Source organism: Sorghum bicolor, chromosome 4 (assembly GCF_000003195.3).
Source record: "Sorghum bicolor cultivar BTx623 chromosome 4, Sorghum_bicolor_NCBIv3, whole genome shotgun sequence".
In the NCBI taxonomy this organism is placed as follows: Eukaryota; Viridiplantae; Streptophyta; class Magnoliopsida; order Poales; family Poaceae; genus Sorghum; species Sorghum bicolor.
Genome location: NC_012873.2, coordinates 3,329,173 through 3,349,151, shown reverse-complemented (window position 1 = coordinate 3,349,151; position 19,979 = coordinate 3,329,173). Strand labels below are relative to the sequence as shown.

The following is a 19,979-nucleotide window of genomic DNA, read 5'->3' as shown; positions in this document are numbered from 1 at the left end:
ATTTGAGAGATCACTAGGCACAGTTCATAACATGGTTTACAAAGTGTTGAACTGTATGCTAAAGCTGGCCGAAGACATCATTAAACCTCGAGACCCACAATTCAGTACTTTGCACCCTAGATTGAGACAGCGTAGGTTCTATCCCTTCTTCAAGGATTGCATAGGTGCGATAGATGGCACTCATGTACCTGTGGTCGTGCCAAATGATAAATTTGTTCAGCACTTATGTCGCAAGGGCATGACTACTCAGAATGTGATGGCCTCATGTGACTTTGACATGATCTTTACGTTTGTCCTTGCTGGATGGCCTGGGTCTGTACATGACATGAGAGTATTTGATGATGCAACGGGGAAATACAGCCATGTATTTTCCTCATCCACCTACAGGTACACAGCTTGTTGATATTTACATTTTGTATTCTAATTATAGCACTTGACACTTACAGGTACTTGCTAGTGTAGGGAAGTATTACCTGGTGGATTCGGGCTATCCAAACCGTCCCGGTTATCTGGCGCCGTACAAGGGAACAAAGTACCATCTTCTAGAGTTTCAAAACGCCGACGAACCACAAGGTAAAAAGGAGGTATTCAACTATGCACATTCGTCACTTAGAAATGTCATAGAAAGGGCATTTGGAGTGTTGAAGCAAAAATGGAGGATGTTGCAAAGTATCCCAAGTTATCCACCGACAACACAAAGTCATATTATAGTTGCTTGCTTTGCACTTCATAACTTCATTAGGATGAGTGGAATAGTTGATAGAGACTTTGATCGTTGTGACCGTGATGAGAATTACGTACCTCCTGAAGCAAGGGCCAATCAGCCTCCACATGTTCCAGCACCTAGTAGGGAAGAATGTGCACAGATGAATGCTTTTCGTGACAGTCTTGCACTTGGCCTGCTGAATAGATCATGAGAATATGTTTTTTTTCTTGTTCAAGGACATGTAATTTAAGTTTTCTTTGAGGACATGTAATTTAAGTTTTGTTTGAGGACATGTAATTTAAATTCTGTTCGAGGACATGTAATTCTATTTTTGTCTGAGGACATGTAATTTTTTTTTGAGGATATTTGTTTGGGAATAAAATCATTTTAGCGCTTTGAAAAAAAATCAAATGAGTGCGGCATGCCAAAACGCAACCATGCAGGACGGCATGCAGGACACCATTATGTGCATGTACTTCAATTAATGAACCAAATCAAGCATTAAATGAGGACAAATCTGTCTTATGAGCTGTATGCCAAAAAGTTTTTGGAAACATCTAAACACCTATTTGGATGTAAAGTTTACAGCCGAAACTTTTGGGATGTAAAGATTTGGGATCTAAACAAGCCCTCATTTTCTCGGTTCATGCAAACTGAATTTGGTAAAAGGGAAATGGTGTGGCCATGTTGAAAAGTACTCCTAGAACGCTTATCCACATGAATGAAGAGCTACCAGTGCGTAGCAGGTCAGAGAGAGCCATATCTTTGTCGCTCAATCGGTCAATCGACAACTTCACATAAATTATTGCCTTGTGCTTCCAATCTAAATTCACGGTCAAAAGAACACATCTCAAATTGCGTGTTTATTCAACCCACACGAGGCCCTTCACGGTAGACAAAACTCTGAAACGTAGTTCCTTTATTGGCGTACCATAAAGACTGCCGCACTGTACAAACCGTTTTACAGAACCTGCTTCCGCTTCAAGAGCGTCTCATAATTGAGCCCTTGTGTGCCACCTAGACTTGCTGATGATCCTCCTAAGCGCTTCCGTGGCTTCATCCAGTGTCTCGACGCTGTGATCCACCTCAAAAGCTATCCTCTGGATGTTGAACTGCAAAACCCGCCCAAGAAAACTTTATGTTGTTCTGCCGTTAAGAAACAACCACTACCATAGCAGCACAACGCATAAGCTCATGATCTCAGAACTGGAAACAGAGGCTTGAGGTGTTGAATCATGTAAAGATCTTTGGTAGGTTGTACCTGTGCACCATGTCGAACACGGATATCAATGCCTTTGCTATCCATTGAAATAACAGCTACATCATCTACCTCTCCTTCATCAGTTGATAAAAGTTCTCTCAGAGGCTTTGAGAACATTGAGTTGAGTTCCTATTCAAAGGGCAATAGATGGAGCAGAGGAATCACTTCCAACTATAGTGCTTAAGATCAAATGAACTAGACATATTTATGAAACGCATTGCTCGTCAGGCTGTTCTCCGAGCAAATACTCATCTGCTTACCTTTAGATTGTGTTCCCCTCCATCCATTGCAATCTTGTCAGGCTGCAGAGCCTCATATTCGTTCACATCTATCCAAGCAACAGTACCAAAACCTCCAATGAAATATATGTCACTGGAAAAAAGTTCACACGTATTATCAGATCTTTCAATGAATCTAAAAAAAATAGTGGCAACAGAGAGACAATTAATTATGTGAGAGTGTACTACTGATACTGTAAAATCTATGTAATCATAATAAAAAACTAAATAAGTTAAACTAGTGCAGTCTCACAAATTTATTGCAACTCCACATTAGCAGGTAAAAAGGGCTAGAGAAATAGATCTGAATGAAAAGAGAAATCGTACAACTGAACCACAAATTGTATAGTATTAAAAGGATTAGTCCCTCGATTGTTGCAAGAGTACTCTTGATTAGTTGTTTTTTTTCATTTACTAAATCCAACGAGGAAAAATAAAACTACGTATTGATCATGCAAACTGGCCAAGTATAGCTGCTTCGCCTTGTAAAGTTGTAAGTGAACTCAAACAGTAAACTAATTAGCTGCAAATCTTGTGTACATTGTTTCAGAGAATAATCGCTTTTATCACAACCAGACAAGCAAAAAGAAAATGCATCTTACATAGAAACACCAATGCCCATGAAATCTCGAAGAACACTAATACGAAAACTTGAGAAAATAGTTCTCATTAATGCAAATTCAGAACTACCTTATTGTGTGCATTCTGTAGTAATAAAAGTTACCCCACTGTTGGGATGCCCACTGCTGGTGCTTTGAAACATACTGCTGATGAGCCCATTCCTGATACAGATTTATTAATTCTATTCAAGAATTAACCAAATATCTGAAGGGAAGAAGAATATCCAAGGCAGAAGCACATGAAAATAGTTGCCTCCTCAGTATTCTTATAGAGCTTCTGGCCAATTTCTTTTACCCCCATTTCTTTTGGCAGGTTTTCAGTTAGGGTGACTCCTATTGGTTGGTACTGATAAGGATTGGTAACAGAAGTAGGCAAAAAAGTTAACTGCAACTTTGGAATGTCTTAAGCTGAAGGCAGGTTCAAATAAGTGTCTTGATTTTGAGTTTATTTTGTTCATTCCATGTATGAGCAGCAGGGGTTAGCTTTGTGCAGTACTAGTTCACATACGAACGAAATAATAGCAATATGGAACACATGTCCAGAAATAACTTCAAACACAAAATTTACTGAATCTGGTGACATGGCATTGCAGGAGATGGTATTCAGGAAAAGAGATAATATCAGTAGTAATTTTAGTGCAAACCTGTTGTTCAACGGGCAACGGAATGACATCACCAAAGATAGTTACTCGTGCATTTGATAGTCCACTCCATCCAGGTACCTAAGAAAGGTTCAGAACATTTTAGTAAAAAATCAACAAAGACATTTCAAAAGCTGATTATATAATATAACCGATTGCCAAATTTACCTGTACAACAAGGGTGCATCTTGGGTCTGCCAACAAATTTCTTGTGTGGATGGCTAGTGGGGATAATGAGAAGATTGGGTCTTCATGACAAAAAATGCAATAAATAAATAAATATAGCAATCTAGAAACTTGGTAGATACAAGATGTGATATCAAATTACTTACGGCCAAATGGATCAGGTGCAAAATCTACTAGAGAACCAAATGGGTATCCTTCACGGCGGTGATGCATCCGAGACATTACAGTGCACAGATGAGCAAACCTTGCCTGGTTTCAAAAAAGAAACATGAACATAGTCATTACAAGTTCCTTCTCATATCCATATTTAATTGTTTACCTCTTTCTATGTCAGATACAACTAAACCAAACACAAGAGAGCTTAAACATACCTGTTCCATGAGGTTGCGAACAGCCAAAGCTGGTGGTGGTAAATCATGAACAGCGGTTGCACTGTGCACACCACCTGAAATAGGTGTTCTGAATAGACCAGCCCTAGAGCCACCAGTGTTAGTCCCACCACTTCCAGAAGTGCCAGCATCATCATGTTTAGTGGTATCCATGTCATTGCTTCCGCGTAGAGTTACATTACTCTTTCAATATTACAAACAAGAAGAGAACAATAATCAATCTTGGAGAGCTCATAAAAAATTAAAATTACAAAGGGTAAGAGATTAAAAAGAAAACATTTCCCAACAAAAAAATAAGAAGCATGGAGATTTATGAGTGAGCGGGTGAACATTGCCATAGTTCATTGCCCCAGAATACGCTTCACTGAAGTTGCTTGTAATTACTGTGACGTTGTTGTGTCTCTTGTAGTCTTGACTTTTTAGGCCTCAAAACACAAATAACAAAGAAAACGAGCACGTGCTTACAGTCATAAAATTGCTTTGACTTGGTGGTAAAGTTTCTCCAGAAAGCTAAAACACTTCAACTGTTCAACATGGAGAATGAATAAAACCACTGGTAGATGTAGGAGGGAAGGTTCAAGGGAAAGTGAACATCATGAAAATTAGAAGACATGGAAGCAAAAAGTGAGAAGACACAAACTTACAAAGGCCATTGTTTTTAAAAAAAAAACTTACAAAAGCATTAGCATATGGATTTCAATATCTACAAAGTCATCTAGAAAAAGGTCGATCCACCATCCTGAATCAGCCCACCAGGAAGATAAAAGCCAAATATGAACAAATAAAGTGACAGAAGACTGCATAAAAGTGCAGAGCAAAACTCCCATCCCAACTGTGGTGTATGCAAGCTCATGACTCCATTCGTTAACTAGCTTAAATTTTAATAAATATAAATCTAACTGAACAACATGCAATATTATGTAGAGGTCATTATTAGTGAACCTGGCAGAAGTTACCTGACACAATTCATTAGCTAGCTTTAGAACAATACAGTAATAAAAAATATTTTCTGTATCTGGCAAAAGTTAACAAATTAGTGAACCTGGTTACATCATCATATACTAAAAGGTCATTTAAACTGTTTTTTTTTCAAATTAGCCATGCGTCAGCAATTCTTGCTGCTTGAAGAGCTTCCCTACCAGACTTACTTCCATTGATTAAACAATCTGAAGTTCTGTCAAGTTAGACAGACAATTTGAAACTTCACATGGAAATATAACGTATATATATGCCAAAATGATAGTTTCATTTTTTTTTTTCTGAAGAATATAGTTTTAATTTTTTTTCTACTGATGGAAGCTCCTTATTATCATAGCAGTTGAACTGTCGCATAAATCCGTACAGCTGAAGTACAATACGTCAGGTACAGGATCGCATGGGTTGGATCTCCAACAACATATCATAACATCAGCGAGTACCTCGAGTAATTGAAAATCTCCCGCCTGATCAGTCGTGTCATCGGCAGGGTCCAGGGACCCGTCTTCCCCTGCCCCGGCGAGCAGGCGGCCGCCGATTCGGGGTGGAGCGCGCAGCCAGCGCGTGGAGATGGCGAGAGCGGAGGGGCTCCTGCGGAGCCCGGGGAACGCGGCGGAGGCTCTGCGGAGCGGCAGGGACAGGGACGGCGACGCGTCTCCGGCGGTCCCCGGCGACGAGAGCACGGAGGAGCGCGCTCCTAGAGCTTCCATAAGTGTAAAAAAAAGGGTAGAGTGAAGAAGTGAGAGCGAGAGCGAGGGGTGAAAGCGGTATCTATCTGTGATTATCTGCGCCATCCATTTTAACGTCACATCGACATCGAACAGCTAGTACTGGCTACTGGCTACAGGGCTAGCACGAAAATGTGGCCCCACCACCTTCACCCCGACAAAGTGGCCCCCGCATGGACCTAAAAGAATCCTGTCCGCAATATCGACGGATTTTTTTTTTATTTTGCCGAATGGGAAAAACAATTCTCGTTGGAAAAAATCATTCTCCTTTTTAAAAACTTGACTTGATTTTTTTTATTTTCGAGTCCATAAATATAAAGCCTTGTCTAGATCCAAATTTTTTTTGAATTTTAATATTGTAACACTTTCGTTTTTATTTGACAAACATTGTCCAACCATGGAGTAACTAGGCTTAAAAGATTCATCTCGTGATTTACAGACAAACTGTACAATTAATTTTTGTTTTTATCTATATTTAATGCTCCATACATGTAACGCAAGATTCGATGTAACGGAAAATCTTGAAAAGTTTTGGAATTTTGGGGGTGAACTAAGGCCTTGTTTAGTTACTGAAGCGAAACATAGCACTTTCGTTTGTTTGTAATAATTATTGTCCAACCATGGACTAACTAACCTCAAAAGATTTCTCGTACATTTCGACCAAACTGTGCAATTAGTTTTTATTTTCGTCTATATTTAATACTTCATGCATGCGTCTAAAAATTCGATATGACGAGCAATCTTAAAAAATTTTTGGAAGTAAACAAGGCCTAAGTTTAGCAAAAATATAAAAATATTTACAATACGTAATAGTAGTAAGCATCATAATCATAAAATATATGTAAAAAATTTACCTATTTATGATACAAATATTGATAATTTTTATAAATAAACCTAATTAAATTTAAGAAAGTTTGAATCTAGGATGACATTTTTTATGGGCTAGTTCTAGTTTATAAACACTGAAAACCCCGCTGGTCAAGTTTGCTCGTCAAAAGCGATGTTGTCCAAAAAAAATGTAGTCAGAGTAATACAAATCAATTTATGGTAACTTTCCAGCGCAGTCCCAATTCCCAAGACCCTGGCATGAACTTTGCAGCCCTCAGGCGTGTTCATAAAATTCCTGCTCATATCTTCACTTGAAGGAAATAAAATGTGCAAGCTCCCCATTGCACATTATGGATAATAATAAATGAAATAATCACTGTGTTGTACATGTAAACGAAAAGGGTTGAGAAAGTATAAAGGGGGCCAACTCAAGGGAGGGGGATAACCTGTTACCATCCCAAAACCCTAACTTCCAAAACTACATGTCACTTTCCTGTAATCCTGTATCATATAGTGTAGTAAGTAGATGCTAGCATGTAGAATGCCCTCCATCTTTCTAAAAAGCAAAGAATAGAGCAAACAAAAATGTATGTACAGGGGGTTCTTTGCAGCTGCTTCCTTCAGTTCTCTTCCATCCATTTGTATCATTGCATGCCACTGGACCTAAACTAATAAGCTATGACGGGATCACAGCACCAGGAAGATGGGTGAAAATGCACCTGAAGATGTCTCGCAGCTGCCAATATGGCTCAAGCATCCGGTAACATTTTCAAAAGGAATCACGGTATTAGTGCAAACTGCTTTTGCTTAGATAACTTGCTATGGACATAGACACATAATACTGTACAGTCACTCGCCAAGGAGGTCACTACAGCTGCATAACATTAAGAGAAGTCAATTAACATGATCAAAACTAAAAACTCAATTTTATGAAGATAAAACATGATAGAACAGTCAACAGTGCACATTTATCAAGATGGTTCCTAGATCACTGATATACTCATTTTATTGGCACAATTATTTATTTAAGAGAATTACTTGTTGTGCTCGTTTCATTAGCTTTTCATTTCCTAAATCATTGATTCCCATCAAACCAATGCTACAGTGATGAATGTTCAGCAAACCAGTCCAACATATTTTTATCAATTATCATCAGGTGCATATGCTATGCAGCAACTAGTAGATGAAACATGAGTGCAAGACTGTTATTTCAACATACACAAAGCAGAGCCATAACAGTAGAATGTTAAATTCTTGCTTAGTAAAATCATCGCTCACCTTTACACATAGAGTTCAAATAAAACTAGCAAGCAACGCATGCAGTGCAATCCAATATATCAAGACGCCAAGTCTTAAGGTCGGTTGCCTCATGAGCAATCTATCGCCTGAGACCCTGTTAACAAAATAAAAAGGAAAATTAGTGGCCCCACCAAAACATCACAAATTGCCAATCAGTGAAGTAACATGTGAGATTGCAGTTACCACATCCCATCAATTCTGTCTGATACCGGTCGAGTGAATTTAGGAACAAAGCGTGACATAGTCAATGACTTGAAACCATGGGCTGCAATACCAAATGTAAAATCAGAGAACAAAACTAAGTGAAAAACTGTATTTAGGAGTAAGATGCAGGACATATGCTTACCTTTGTCATCATCTTCGTCATCAAAAGGCTTGTCCTTCTCCATCTCCACATCAATAGCAACTTGGTCATTGCTGACTTTTCGTGCACCTCGAATCTGAGTGACAACTGCAGCTGGGCTTACTTTTTCATTCTGCACCCAAATTGAATACACAGGTAAGCACAAAATAAACTACTCCAATACATATTAATCAGGTACTTTTATCCACAAAATAAAACATACTTACCATTTGCTCAATCTCTGAAGTGCCAGGCAAGTTTATAGATCTGCTCTGCTGATTGGATACCCTATCCCTGCGAAGTAATCCTATTTGGGAATCCTTTTGGCTTAATGAGGCTTCTAGAGCATCTGATTTACGCATCAACTCCTCCATTTTGGTCCTCTCAACCTGTAGTAAAGAATCTTTGCTTTGGACTGTAACCCTTAAATCATCTAATTCAGCTATTAGAGATCCTATTTTTCTGTCCACCATATCCATATAGACAGGAACTTGAGTGCAATCATAATCATTGGCACTCTCCGCGTGCATACCGAACTGCAACAATGTCCTTTCTAACCATTTCAAGAAATCTGTTATCTGAGATGAGAACTTTTTGTTACTCTCTTCAGTGGTTAGCAGTTCATTAGTGCTTCTTGTAACTTCTTGTCGCAGAAAAGAGATCTCAGAATCTCTTTCTTGCAATTGTGACTGAAGGTTTTCTACTTCTGCAAGAAGATTCTCAGACAAGCTATGTAACTCATCAAATTTGTCAACAGTTGTCGTCAGTTTTGCTAGAGCTTTGGTCCTAGAAACTTCTGAGGTCTTCAAGGAAAATTCTTTCTCCTGCAGCATTTGCTCCAACTGAAGGCTTTTATTCTCCAAGATTTCAAGCTCTTTTTCTTCTTCATCGAGTGCTTGCACCAAACCTTCAATTTCTGCAGAACACAGAAAAACGCATGAACAACCGAAGGAACAAAGGTTTTTTTTGTTATTTTTAATTACATGAAAACGTGTAGCAGTGAACAAAACACAAGCAATTGAACCAAAATGTTCTGACAGCTCACCTTGGTCTTTTCTGCTTAGTTCATCAGTCAATTTCTCAATTCTTCCATGCTGCTCACTTGCCACTGATTCCATATTTTTAAGTTCATTTAATTGAGTCTCCAAATCCTTCTTTTGATTATGCAACACATCAACTTGTTTCTCCAAATATTGGAGCTCCGTTTTTGTATCTTCAAGATCAACTGAGAGCTGCTTTGCAGAAGATTCAGCTGCCCTTAACTGATATGATAGCTCAGAACTGATTGTACTAATTTGGATATCTTTAGCTTGAAGCTCCTGCTGCAACTCAAGAACAGTAGCCTTCAGTTCCTTTGTGCTACCTTCATTACTGTTCTGAGAAGTTTTTACAGCCATAACTAACTGTTCAACTATTGACTTTATGCATTCATCCGCAGAATGTTCAACAGCATAGCTGTGGTTATCAGAGTATAGATCACTCATTCCTTCAATCTCAGCAACTGAACTAGTGCATGCTTCATATAGCAAGCTCATATTCCTGCGCGCAGATACAATCTCCTCATCTCTTTCTTTCATCTCTGACTGTAGTTCAACAAATTTTGCTCTCAAAGATTCCAACTCATTATGCTGAGAAGTGAACCTGTTCTGCAACGTGGACATAACATCAAATAGCTCGGTTGCTTTCTGTTCAACTGAAAAGCCATGCTCATCAATGTTTCTTTTGAGATCGTTACAGTCCTTTACACAATCAGACAAAGCATGACATGCAATAGCAAGATGATGCAAAAACTGACTTTCATCGGTATCGTCCATCTTAATTTCCAAAGGAGCATTTGGAATATGAGCCTTCTGTAAAAGCAATTAGAAAGTGGTTAGGACTTGCTACAAATAAAAAAGCAACACTCTTTGAATTTCATATAACATCTGTGGGTACTGTTTCACCACAGGAAAAAGCAAGGTCATTAAGTTTCCATTTTACTATGGATGGAAATTACATATTACAAGGAAAATATTGACAACTTCCATGGTGAACCAAAAAGGTACCAAGAAAATATAGATAAGGTTGTATTATATATATAAATATTACTTTTAAATAATACAAATCTCATTTAATAAAGAAAAATAAGTTGGAGTTTATCTAGCTTTGCAAAAAAATGCAAGTTAATGAGAAGTATTACATGTCTTCGATATAAGTATGGTGATACATGCATACAAGTTAACCATCAAAATGTTATAAAACTTGCTAAACCACAGAAGTTATTGTGAGTATTTCGAAATGAGGCAAAACATAAAAAAGTGTACTTATAGCATAGTATACCTTGTTGTTTAAGCGGTTGGACAAAACATGTTTAGAGGCAATCGGTACATCCATCATATTTGTGCCATCCATCCATTTACCAGAAGACCTCATGAAGTTCTCCATATAGCAGATAAGGTCCACATCCTTACTGAATGTATTAACAAGACGGTGTGAAAGTTCAAAGCAGACTTCTCTAAGTTGACTGCTGGTGGAGTTCAACTCCAGCAAATGATCTGCTTGCCTCCTCCTGGTTTGTGACTGTGCATGCATAATATGCTCAAGCTGACGAACAGCATCAACTCTTGCAGATTCTGTAACCCTGTATTGTTTAGAAGATTCAGCAAGTGCAGCTTCTGCCTTGACCAATTCCTCCTGCAGGTTATCAGCCCTTTCATGAGCTTCATTTAACTCAGCAAGAAGCAGCTCTGTTGCTCGTTTTGATTTCTTCACTTCATTTTGCGATGAAACCACTGTTGACTGTAGGTCGAGGCAAAATTTTGCCATCTTTTCAACCTTGGTGATTGGATCCATATCAAATTCCCGGGCAACATCCACTTTATTTAAAGCATTTAATAGTCCACTCAAGTACTGGTTTGTTTCATGCAAGCTCTTCTCATTCTCAGCCAATCGATCCATTAAAGATGATTTCTCAGTCTCAAGTGATTCTATGTGTTGTTTTCTTTCACTTTTAAGTTTCTCTATCACGGCATTCATCTCTTCCATAGTTTGCTTCAGGCTGTCTCTGTGTTGCACTAAGCCCTTCCCTTTTCTGACAGCAACATTTAATTTCTCCCTCAGTGTGGCACACTTTTGCTCCTCCTGATTTAACTGTTCCTGCAGATTGTCCCGTTGCTTACCCAGACATTCTAGTTCAAGAACAAGTGACTGATACTTTTGCATCTGCTCAGCATCATTTTCCTCCAATTTACTTCTTTGAGCATGTAAGGTCTCAATTTCCAGCATTAGTGATTGCACCTTCTCCACAGCTTCATCACGCTCCTGCTCCACTAAGGCCAGATTGTTGCGAGCATGGTCTAACTCATTACTTAAAGAATTTAGTTCTGTCTCTTTCTCATACACACCAGTGTCTGCTTTAGAGGCATCGTTAGATGGCTTGATATCCTCTAACTGAATCTCTCTCTCAACAAAATTGCCTTCAGTAGACTTGGAAAAAAGAGTACCGTAGTCATCTAAAAGTTTCCTCAGCATTTTTCCCAAGCACAACACAGCAGAAACGCCTCCCGATGGAATTTCAGGGTTACTGCTATCCTGCAATGTGTTTTGCACCAAATTCAGCAGTTTGTGAATCTCAGTGTCCATTCCATGATAGTGCCTGCTCTCCTCGGTTTTTTCAGCTAACTTCTCCCGCAGTTCAGATAAATCCTTTCGCAATTTATCTCTAACAAACTCATCTTGAACAGCTTTCTCAGAGAGCCCAAGGAACTCAAATCTCAGTTTCTCTAGGCTTTGTGAAAAGAAATCCTTCTCGGCCTTTATAGCAACAACCTCTGCGCTGAGTTCAGATATCCTTTTATGCGACTCTTCTAGATCAGCAATAAGCATTTCTGAGGAATCCTCAAGATGCTCAATCTTCAACTGTAATGAATCTCTCTCCTGTTCCACCTCCAAGAGTCTGTTTCCTAGCCATGCTAACTTATCTTCTGCTTCCAACATTCTGAACTGTGGGGGGATGCTAATTTGGCCAAGGACTTCTTCCCATTTCTGTATAAGACTGTTCCTCTCCACTAGAGATTGTTCCAGCATATTGTTGTGTTCAGCCAGCTCATAGAATCTCCTATTCAGTTCCTCATATTTGCTCTTCATTTCATCAGATACTGAATTTGAATTTGAGTTCTGCTCATCGTTTATGACATCCATAGCAGCACCAGACTCAGAATGCCCATCAACAGAGGATCTCTTGTCACCGTCAGGTAGAGTAAAAGAAGTCCCAATGGCCATCTTTGACAGCAGTTCTATTTTTTCAACTATATCTCGAGAATGAAATTGCTCTGGCAAGTCTAGGTCTTCTAAGACTTCTTCAATTCTCTGAAGAACAGAGTCTTTTAGAAGAAATGAATCCCTTAGAGCTGTAGCTGAATTCCTTATGTATGAGAGCTCTGATTCCAAGGCTTCAATTCGATCTGCTTCTGTATAGGATTTGAGTTTGGCTTCCAACTCTTTCAGCAATGTTTCCTTTAATTGCAGTTCTTGTGTGAGTTTATCGATCTCACCAGACTTCTCCAGCAGAGACTGCTTAAGGCTGTCACGCTGCACTATCAAACCTTTACCTTTTGCAACAGCAATACTAAGTTTTTCCTTGACAGATGAATGTTTCTGATCTAACTGTTCGACTTCAGAAACCTTTTTCTGAAGCTCAGTACGTGAAGTTCCAAGAGCTTCATCCAGCATTTTCATGCCATCCTTCAAGACTGGAACTTCAGTTTCCAGCTGAATGTTTAGTGCATTGAGCTGTTCGAATCTGTCTTGCAAATCACACAGCTTTGGTAAAATTTCCTCTTTAATCAATGTGGGCAAGGGGTAAGACCACTTTTCAAATGAAACCTGGTCAAACATGCTGATCTCTTGCAAGCATATCTTTGACAAGCGAATTTCTTCAGCTGCATTTTCAAATTTCTCGATGCATGAAGCCACACCCTCTTCAATGAATGGGAGAAGGGTGGTAAGAATATGATCTTCCTTGCTAGACCCTTCACCAATATCAGATATCAATTGAACTGCTGAGGAATCATTTGCTGAGCGTGAAGCCAACTTTTCTGCTACAGCTAGACATCTACTGTGTAGTTCATCTTGTGTGGCATTTTTACTTGAAGAAGCTGACTTGAGCTCCTCATTCAGAATGCAAACTTCATTCAAATTTTTTGTTAGAGAACTGCATCTCATGTTGAGCTCCTCAACTTCTTCACATTTACTCAACAGCCTCGACTCAAGGCCAGCATTAGTTGACAGCACAGAATGGTGGTCATGCAACAAAATCTTTAAATGCTCAATAAGTCTTTCATATTGACTTTCAATTGGTTCATCAACATTGTATCCTGCCCCAAATTCATCTGAACTTGTAAGTGAATCACATAGAAGTTCCTGCAGGGAATCATACAGTTTCTTGGCAATTCCATCTGCTTGTTCACTCCTCTCTTGAGCAACACTGTTTGCTTTACTGAGCTCCACCAGAGAAGTATTGAGCTGAGCATTATCAATTTGAGCAGCCTCTAATTTCTCCTGAAGACTTCGGAATGATCTAGCAACAAGGTCCACACAGCTCAAAGTGTGGAAGTTGAGACCTTCACTTTCACTGGAATCATTAGGAAATACAGCACCTCCCAAAGAGGTGAGCTTATTTGTTACTTCACTGAGTAAATCTGATAAAGACATTCTCTCCTTCTCAAGAATGAAAATCCTTTCTGCCGCATCCTTCTGCAACAGTTCTGCTTGATTAATGAGCTTTCCAGCATCACTGTTTGCATCCTGCTGCAAAGTAGTGACCTGATTGTGCAGATTATCAATTGCATCCTTGTAGTTGCTCAGCTTGCCAGCAAGTTCATCCATTTTGGCCTCAAGAACAACAGTCTGTTGTCTATCTACATCATGCTGCACAGTAGACTTGGCATAAAGTTCAATTCTGTTACACAGTTCAGCCACATATTCTTCAGCTTTTGTAATATCTGAGCCCATTACCATAAACTTTTCCCCTAGGCGCCATAGCATCTCCCGAGATGACTTTTGCAAATTATCATGCTCCCCCTCAGACGGTCCAGTATCATCGTCGCTTCCCTTTGACTCAAAGGATTTAATGAGTTTTGATACCAGGACCCGTCCATCAGACCTAGAGGAGATCCTCTCTAGCAACTTTTCAAGGTCATGCAAATCACCTTTTGCCACCTCTATATGGTCCTTCAGCGACTGCAAAGCAGTTGAGTTACATGAGTCATTCGCATTGGCCAGATTAAGCGAACACTGATTACTACCATGGTTAACGAGTCTAGGGCTCATAATGGTTCTTTCAGCATTCTCAGTAGTGACTTCAGACGAGTCCAAATGAAGTTCTTGATGCATAACATTCTGGAATTGTCCCAGCACCACATTGTACTTAGTGACTAAGTCTTTGATTGTAGATTGGTAAATATCAATGCTGCCAATTGTGTACAGATTTTCCTCAATTAGCTGCTCAGTGAGTTGTCCGAAGTATGTTTCTGTATCTTTGACATGTGACTCAAGCTGCTTATGCTTGGCATACGAAAGTTGCAATTTGTCATTTAGTTCAGATAAATCTGAAGAAAGCCTGCCTTTTTCATTACATAGAGACAAATTGTCTTCTTCGAGTTTCATTTTTGCTTCTCTTTCAGAGGCAAAATTCGCACATAGTTCCAAATTATCTTTCTGTAATGTTTCCAATAAAGCCTGGCAATTTGCCAATTCTGTCAAAGTATGATTCAAATTCTCATTGGAGGAACGCAGCTCACACTCCAAAACTTCACATCGGCTATTGCTAGCATCCATTTCCTCTTTCACAGAAGCTAGGCTAAGCTCGAGACCTGACAACTCCGATAAAAGCTTCCTGTAATCAGAAGATAGATGGTCCCGCTGCTCTTCAACTTCTTTTTTGGCTTCTTTCTCAAAAGCAAGGCTTGCAATAAGCTCCAGGTTCTCCTTTTGCAGAGCTTCCAGTAACAATCTGCTGTTAGCTAATTCACTATGCATTTTTTCTGTGCTCTCCTTGGAGGAATGCAGCTCACTCTCCAAATGTGTGCACCTTGCGTTGCTAGTGCTGATTTCTTCTTTCAGGGAAGCCATGGTCAGTTCAAGTTGTCCCTTTTCTGTGTTCGCCTTGGAGAGCTCATGTCTACACTGATGAAGCTCTTTGTCAACTGCTAGCTTGTTTTCTTCAGTTTCTTTTAGTAGTACCTGGAGCTTGGTGGTCTCATCAGAAGACTGTTGTGTAAAATCTGAATAGAGGCCAGCAGCCTCATCAAGCTGCAACTGGAGAAAATCCCTTGATAGAGTTGCAGAGAACAGATGACTTTGTATATCCTCGAAATGAACTGGCATAATGCCTTGCAGTACCGCACTTCTAGACAAAGCTGGATCCCCCTTCTGCTCACAAAGTGGCATATCCGCTGTTGGCTTGGCCTGTACACTAAAATCATCTGTAGTGACAGCTTCATCGCTTACATGTGACGTGCTTGGATCTTCTAGGACAGCCTCCTTGTCTACTCCATCAGTTTCGTCCTCAGTGCCTCTTCTCGCAGTATTCTCAGTAATCTCATTTGAAGCTGCAGCAGTCGATTGTTCTTCATGTGTAGTCTCTGCATCTATTTTGGCAGAAGCTGTGGGCTCGACATCATGCTGTGTGTCTCCATCTAATGGCCTCCCAGAAACATCCATCACCATTTCCTGAGCCCCTTCATCATGGATATTATCAGCTCCAATGTCTTGAGAATAAATTGGCGCCTCGGCAACTTCTTCAAAATTGGAGCTTGTTGGCCTGTCAACAGCATCCATTTCCACCTGCTGATGTTCCCCTAGTTGATTGGAATCACCGTCTGCTCCATTACCTTGAGAAGAAGCATTCAACTCCATGCTATCCACATCAACCAGCTGAGCTCCTCCTACAAGATCACCACCAATGCCATCTCCACTGGTAGCCTGAACTGGTGGATCTTCACCATCAGCTGTCCGGCTTTCACGCTGCTCCGAAATCCCCTGCTCACTGGTCCCGACATTATGCGCATCGGAGCCATCACCCGTCTCCTGTTCCTGCACTATCTCCTGTTCTTGCACCGCATCGGTACTCTCCGCAGAGCTGGACCCCACGGTACCAGGCCCCTCGCCATTGCACTGCTCTGCCTGGGACCTCTCCACTTCCTGCATTGAGTCATCGACAGACGGGCATTACACACCCAGCAACAACAGCTAGGAACAGCAGCAGGAGCAGCAACCCACTCAAAACCCACAGCATCACACTTTAGTGCTCGAGCCTCACCTCAAATGGAGTGCTCCCGCCGCCGCCGCCGCTGCCCTCCCCGGCGAGGAGCTTCAACCCAACAGGCGATTTGGGCTCGGGCACAGACTCCTCCGCCGCCTTGGGCGCCCCTTCCTCGGCCTCCGCGTCGGCGTCGGCGTCGGCCTTCTTGCCGGGACCCCGCTTCTCCTTCTTCTTCCGGAACTGCTGCAGCTGCACGCAAGGTAAACGTAACGCTCGATCAAAATTCCCCCGGAAAAAAAAAACGAGTGCAAATTCGCGGGACTCGGTACCTTCTTCCGTCCGGCAGCGAGGAGATCGGTGCGATTTTTGTTGCCGCCGCCGCCGCCGCCCCTGTGATCCATGCGGAGATCTCCAGTCCAACCAGCCCCCGGGCAGCGGTCACGCGAGGCGGGGAGGCATCAACCAATCCCGCCCGCGGAGACCTCCTAGGGCGCGGGCCGGCGGATTGCCCGAATCGGAGCGGGTTGGCGCCAACCTCGAAGATCTGGGAGGCGGGAGGGAATCGCGCGCTCGGGTTTGGGGGGATTTGGGAGGGACGAGGAGGAGGAAGGAAGGGGAGGGAGGAATTGACAGGAGGGATTCGTGTTCCACGTTACCGTGGGTTTGGGCCTGCTGCGCCTGCGCCCGCGCCCGCGCCCGCGCCCGGTCGGGTTGGTGGCCGGGGCCCGGGCCGGTGTCGGTTCGAGACGCCGGAGCACGGACGGAACGCGACGGCTTTCGCGTCTCCCTCTCGCAAGTTGCGGGTCCCCACACGCCGTCTGCTCTTCACATGTTCTGTTCCTCGCGCAAAAACTGCTGCTTCTGGCATAAGGCCTTGTTTAGTTTCTAAAAACCAAAAAATTTTCAAGATTCCTCGTCACATCAAATCTTGTGACACATGCATAAAACATTAAATATAGATAAAAATAAAAACTAATTGTACAGTTTAGCTGTAAATCACGAGACGAATCTTTTGATCCTAGTTAGTTCATAATTAAATAATATTTGTCACAAACAAACGAAAGCGTTACAATACCGAAAAGTTTTCACTTTTTGGAACTAAACAAGGCCTAAGTCCTCTCTGAATCTCTGATGGTGGTTGTCTCGAGACCTCCCTCCGTCAAAATTCTTACTTTTACATAAGCTCAGCATTTTAAAGTTTGATTAACTTTATTATTATTATATATATATAAGGATATTGATATTTGTGATATTAAATAAGTGTTGTTATATTAATTATAAACTATGGCTTCATAATATACCTATTTAAAGTTATAAATGTTAATGATATTTTATATAATTATATAAAATTAAGTAAATTTGACTCAATTTGAATTTAGAATTGTATTTTTTTCATGGAGGTAGTATCATTTAGAGATGGAGTACACTAGCTAAGCTGACTCAAATAATTTTAGTCAACAGTGCACATGGGATGTGAGTGCAACCGCTGACCAACGGTACCGCCTCGTTACTTGTCGCTAATTTTCCGCTCAACTAGCTTTATTGAGTTGTTACGGTACTCTGGGTTTAAATAAAGAAATTAAAAAGCCTTGTCGTACAAGGAATTTACACTGAAATTGTATGTGCCTACAGAAGAAAACGAGATCGAAGTGGGAGAGACCCTGCGTATTTTATTAAGAAGAAAACAATTCTTTCCAATCACAGAAAACCCCGCGAACCCTAATTACGTTAACAAGGGAATCTTTATTTACCCTCAGCCTATGAGGCCCTAAGGGGTGCCGTCGAAAAGCTCTAGCCAATTGAGCTAGAGTCCTTTGGCGTATGTGCCTACACTTATGCGTGAACAAAACAGTAGTTTTGCATTGTGTGGTGTGACTTGTTGTAAGTTAGGCGTTAGGGAACCAACATTACTATGAAAAAAAATCACTAAGACATTGCCTATTCATTAAGGGTGGAGGATACATAATTCAACCTATTTATAAAATATCTGAGGATTTTCAGAGACAAATATTTTATTTACGTAGACATAAAAAATTGCTAAACTCTTAGAAATAATTTATGGAACCGATCGAAAATTGCCCATCTAAAAAAATGATTAATGCAGGCGTTGTGACCAGGGCCAACGTGATGCCCGCCTCGGAAACCAAACCTACCATCTGCGGAAAAGCGTTTCTGCAGTAGTTAAACACACCCATAGTATTTCTACAACTTTCTCAACTAAAAATGTGAGCTTATACATACATGGGAGCGTATGCTACAGAAACCAGCTTCCCGTGGAAACTATGGAAACTCGCACGTGGATTGTTAGATCTAGATCCGATGGATATGGCTAATGTGTTAGAGATTAGCAATTAACCCCTCCCACTCATCCCTCCTTGATCTCTCCTTTTGCAAATTAAACCCCAGAAGCCCTCCCATGGAATTACAGTAGCACGTGTGTCGGCGTGTGTTGTTGGTCTACAGCAGCAAGCAGCTCTTAAATGAGTTCACGTAATTAGCTTTGTCATGCTTCCAGGAATTACTCAAGCAATCTTTTAAATATTGAGATAAAGTACTAATTTCACTTCTTCCAGGAATTAGCTTTGTCAAGCTAGATGCTTTTATCTCTTATTGGTCCATAGCTTCGATCTTGCATTAGCAAATTACCTCTGACCGGCCAAACAATATGCTCGCACATGGCGTTTCCACGGGAGGGCTTCTGGGGTTTAATTTGTAAAAGGAGAGATTAGGGAGGGATGAGTGGGAGGGGTTAATTGCTAATCTCTAACACATTAGCCATATCCATCGGATCTAGATCTAACGATCCACGTGCAAATTTCCATAGTTTTCACGGAAAGCTGATTTCCGTAGCATACGTTCCCTACATACATACATACATACATACATACATACATACATACATACATACATACATACATACATACATACATACATATATACATACATACATACATACATACATACATACATACAGCTACAACCTAGCGATGCTAGAATATAAATGAGCAATCAGATCAACAAGTAGTATACTGTATTTATGCGGTGTGTCAAGGGTAAAGTTATTTTTGCCCTTGAGGGCATGTGCTCCCACTCCCTCCACCACTGGATTCGCATTGAGAAGTGTGCAAACACATATCTCAAAGCGAATCTGCATTGAGATGTGTGTTTGCACACTTCTTAATGCGAATCCAGTGGTGGAGGGAGTGAGAGCACATGGCCTCAAGGGCAGAAAAACTGCGTCCGTGTGTCAAGGTACTGTACATCGGTACCACAGAGCTCAATGGTTTTAGGTGCCATGCATGCATGACCTTAATATTTGCCTAGACCACGCCTGTACGGCTGTACCAGATGATGAAGGGCTCAATCTCATCAGCTCACGCGACGGCCGTTCCATAGTTCTCCTAGATCTCCGAGAAGGAGACCGTCTCTGATCCTCTCCTCGACATGGATAAGATCTCGAAATCGTCTCGACACGGATCGATC

At 40.9% G+C, this 19,979-nt stretch overlaps 2 protein-coding genes across 3 annotated transcripts; both read right to left on the bottom strand.

The window, feature by feature from the left end:
• On the bottom strand, window positions 1,447–5,812 carry LOC8074630. Its single transcript, XM_002451498.2, has 9 exons — window positions 5,500–5,812; window positions 4,064–4,264; window positions 3,839–3,941; window positions 3,675–3,754; window positions 3,510–3,587; window positions 2,936–3,027; window positions 2,228–2,339; window positions 1,968–2,096; window positions 1,447–1,818 (listed from the first exon to the last, which is right to left on the bottom strand). Exons 1-9 carry the CDS (start codon window positions 5,764–5,766, stop codon window positions 1,699–1,701), a joined length of 1,182 nt encoding a protein of 393 aa, XP_002451543.1. The 5' UTR covers window positions 5,767–5,812; the 3' UTR covers window positions 1,447–1,698.
• Window positions 6,924–17,156, bottom strand: LOC8074629 (centromere-associated protein E). Of its 2 annotated transcripts, none has more exons than XM_002451497.2 (9): window positions 16,826–17,155; window positions 16,554–16,745; window positions 10,574–16,435; window positions 9,300–10,104; window positions 8,482–9,170; window positions 8,258–8,387; window positions 8,095–8,176; window positions 7,891–8,005; window positions 6,924–7,486 (listed from the first exon to the last, which is right to left on the bottom strand). In XM_002451497.2, the coding sequence occupies exons 1-8, from the start codon at window positions 16,895–16,897 to the stop codon at window positions 7,906–7,908; spliced, it is 7,932 nt and encodes a 2,643-aa protein (XP_002451542.1). In that variant the 5' UTR covers window positions 16,898–17,155; the 3' UTR covers window positions 6,924–7,486; window positions 7,891–7,905. The 2 variants fall into 2 exon arrangements, with proteins under 2 accessions (XP_002451542.1, XP_021315479.1); XM_021459804.1 differs by having other exon boundaries at window positions 6,939–7,486; window positions 9,300–10,101; window positions 16,826–17,156.

Bases quoted from the DNA above. Each gene is read 5' to 3' on its own strand.
- LOC8074630 (XM_002451498.2), bottom strand. From the start codon at position 5,766: ATGGAAGCTCTAGGAGCGCGCTCCTCCGTGCTCTCGTCGCCGGGGACC. The intron at 4,265-5,499 runs GTACTCGCTGAT...TAATATTGAAAG, and splicing joins GAGATTTTCAATTACTCGAG to AGTAATGTAACTCTACGCGG. The intron at 3,028-3,509 runs GTTTGCACTAAA...AATCTGTATCAG, and splicing joins CGTTGCCCGTTGAACAACAG to GAATGGGCTCATCAGCAGTA.
- LOC8074629 (XM_002451497.2), bottom strand. From the start codon at position 16,897: ATGGATCACAGGGGCGGCGGCGGCGGCGGCAACAAAAATCGCACCGAT. The intron at 9,171-9,299 runs GTGAGCTGTCAG...TGTGTTCTGCAG, and splicing joins ACTAAGCAGAAAAGACCAAG to AAATTGAAGGTTTGGTGCAA. The intron at 8,388-8,481 runs GTAAGTATGTTT...ATTTGGGTGCAG, and splicing joins CTTCAGAGATTGAGCAAATG to AATGAAAAAGTAAGCCCAGC.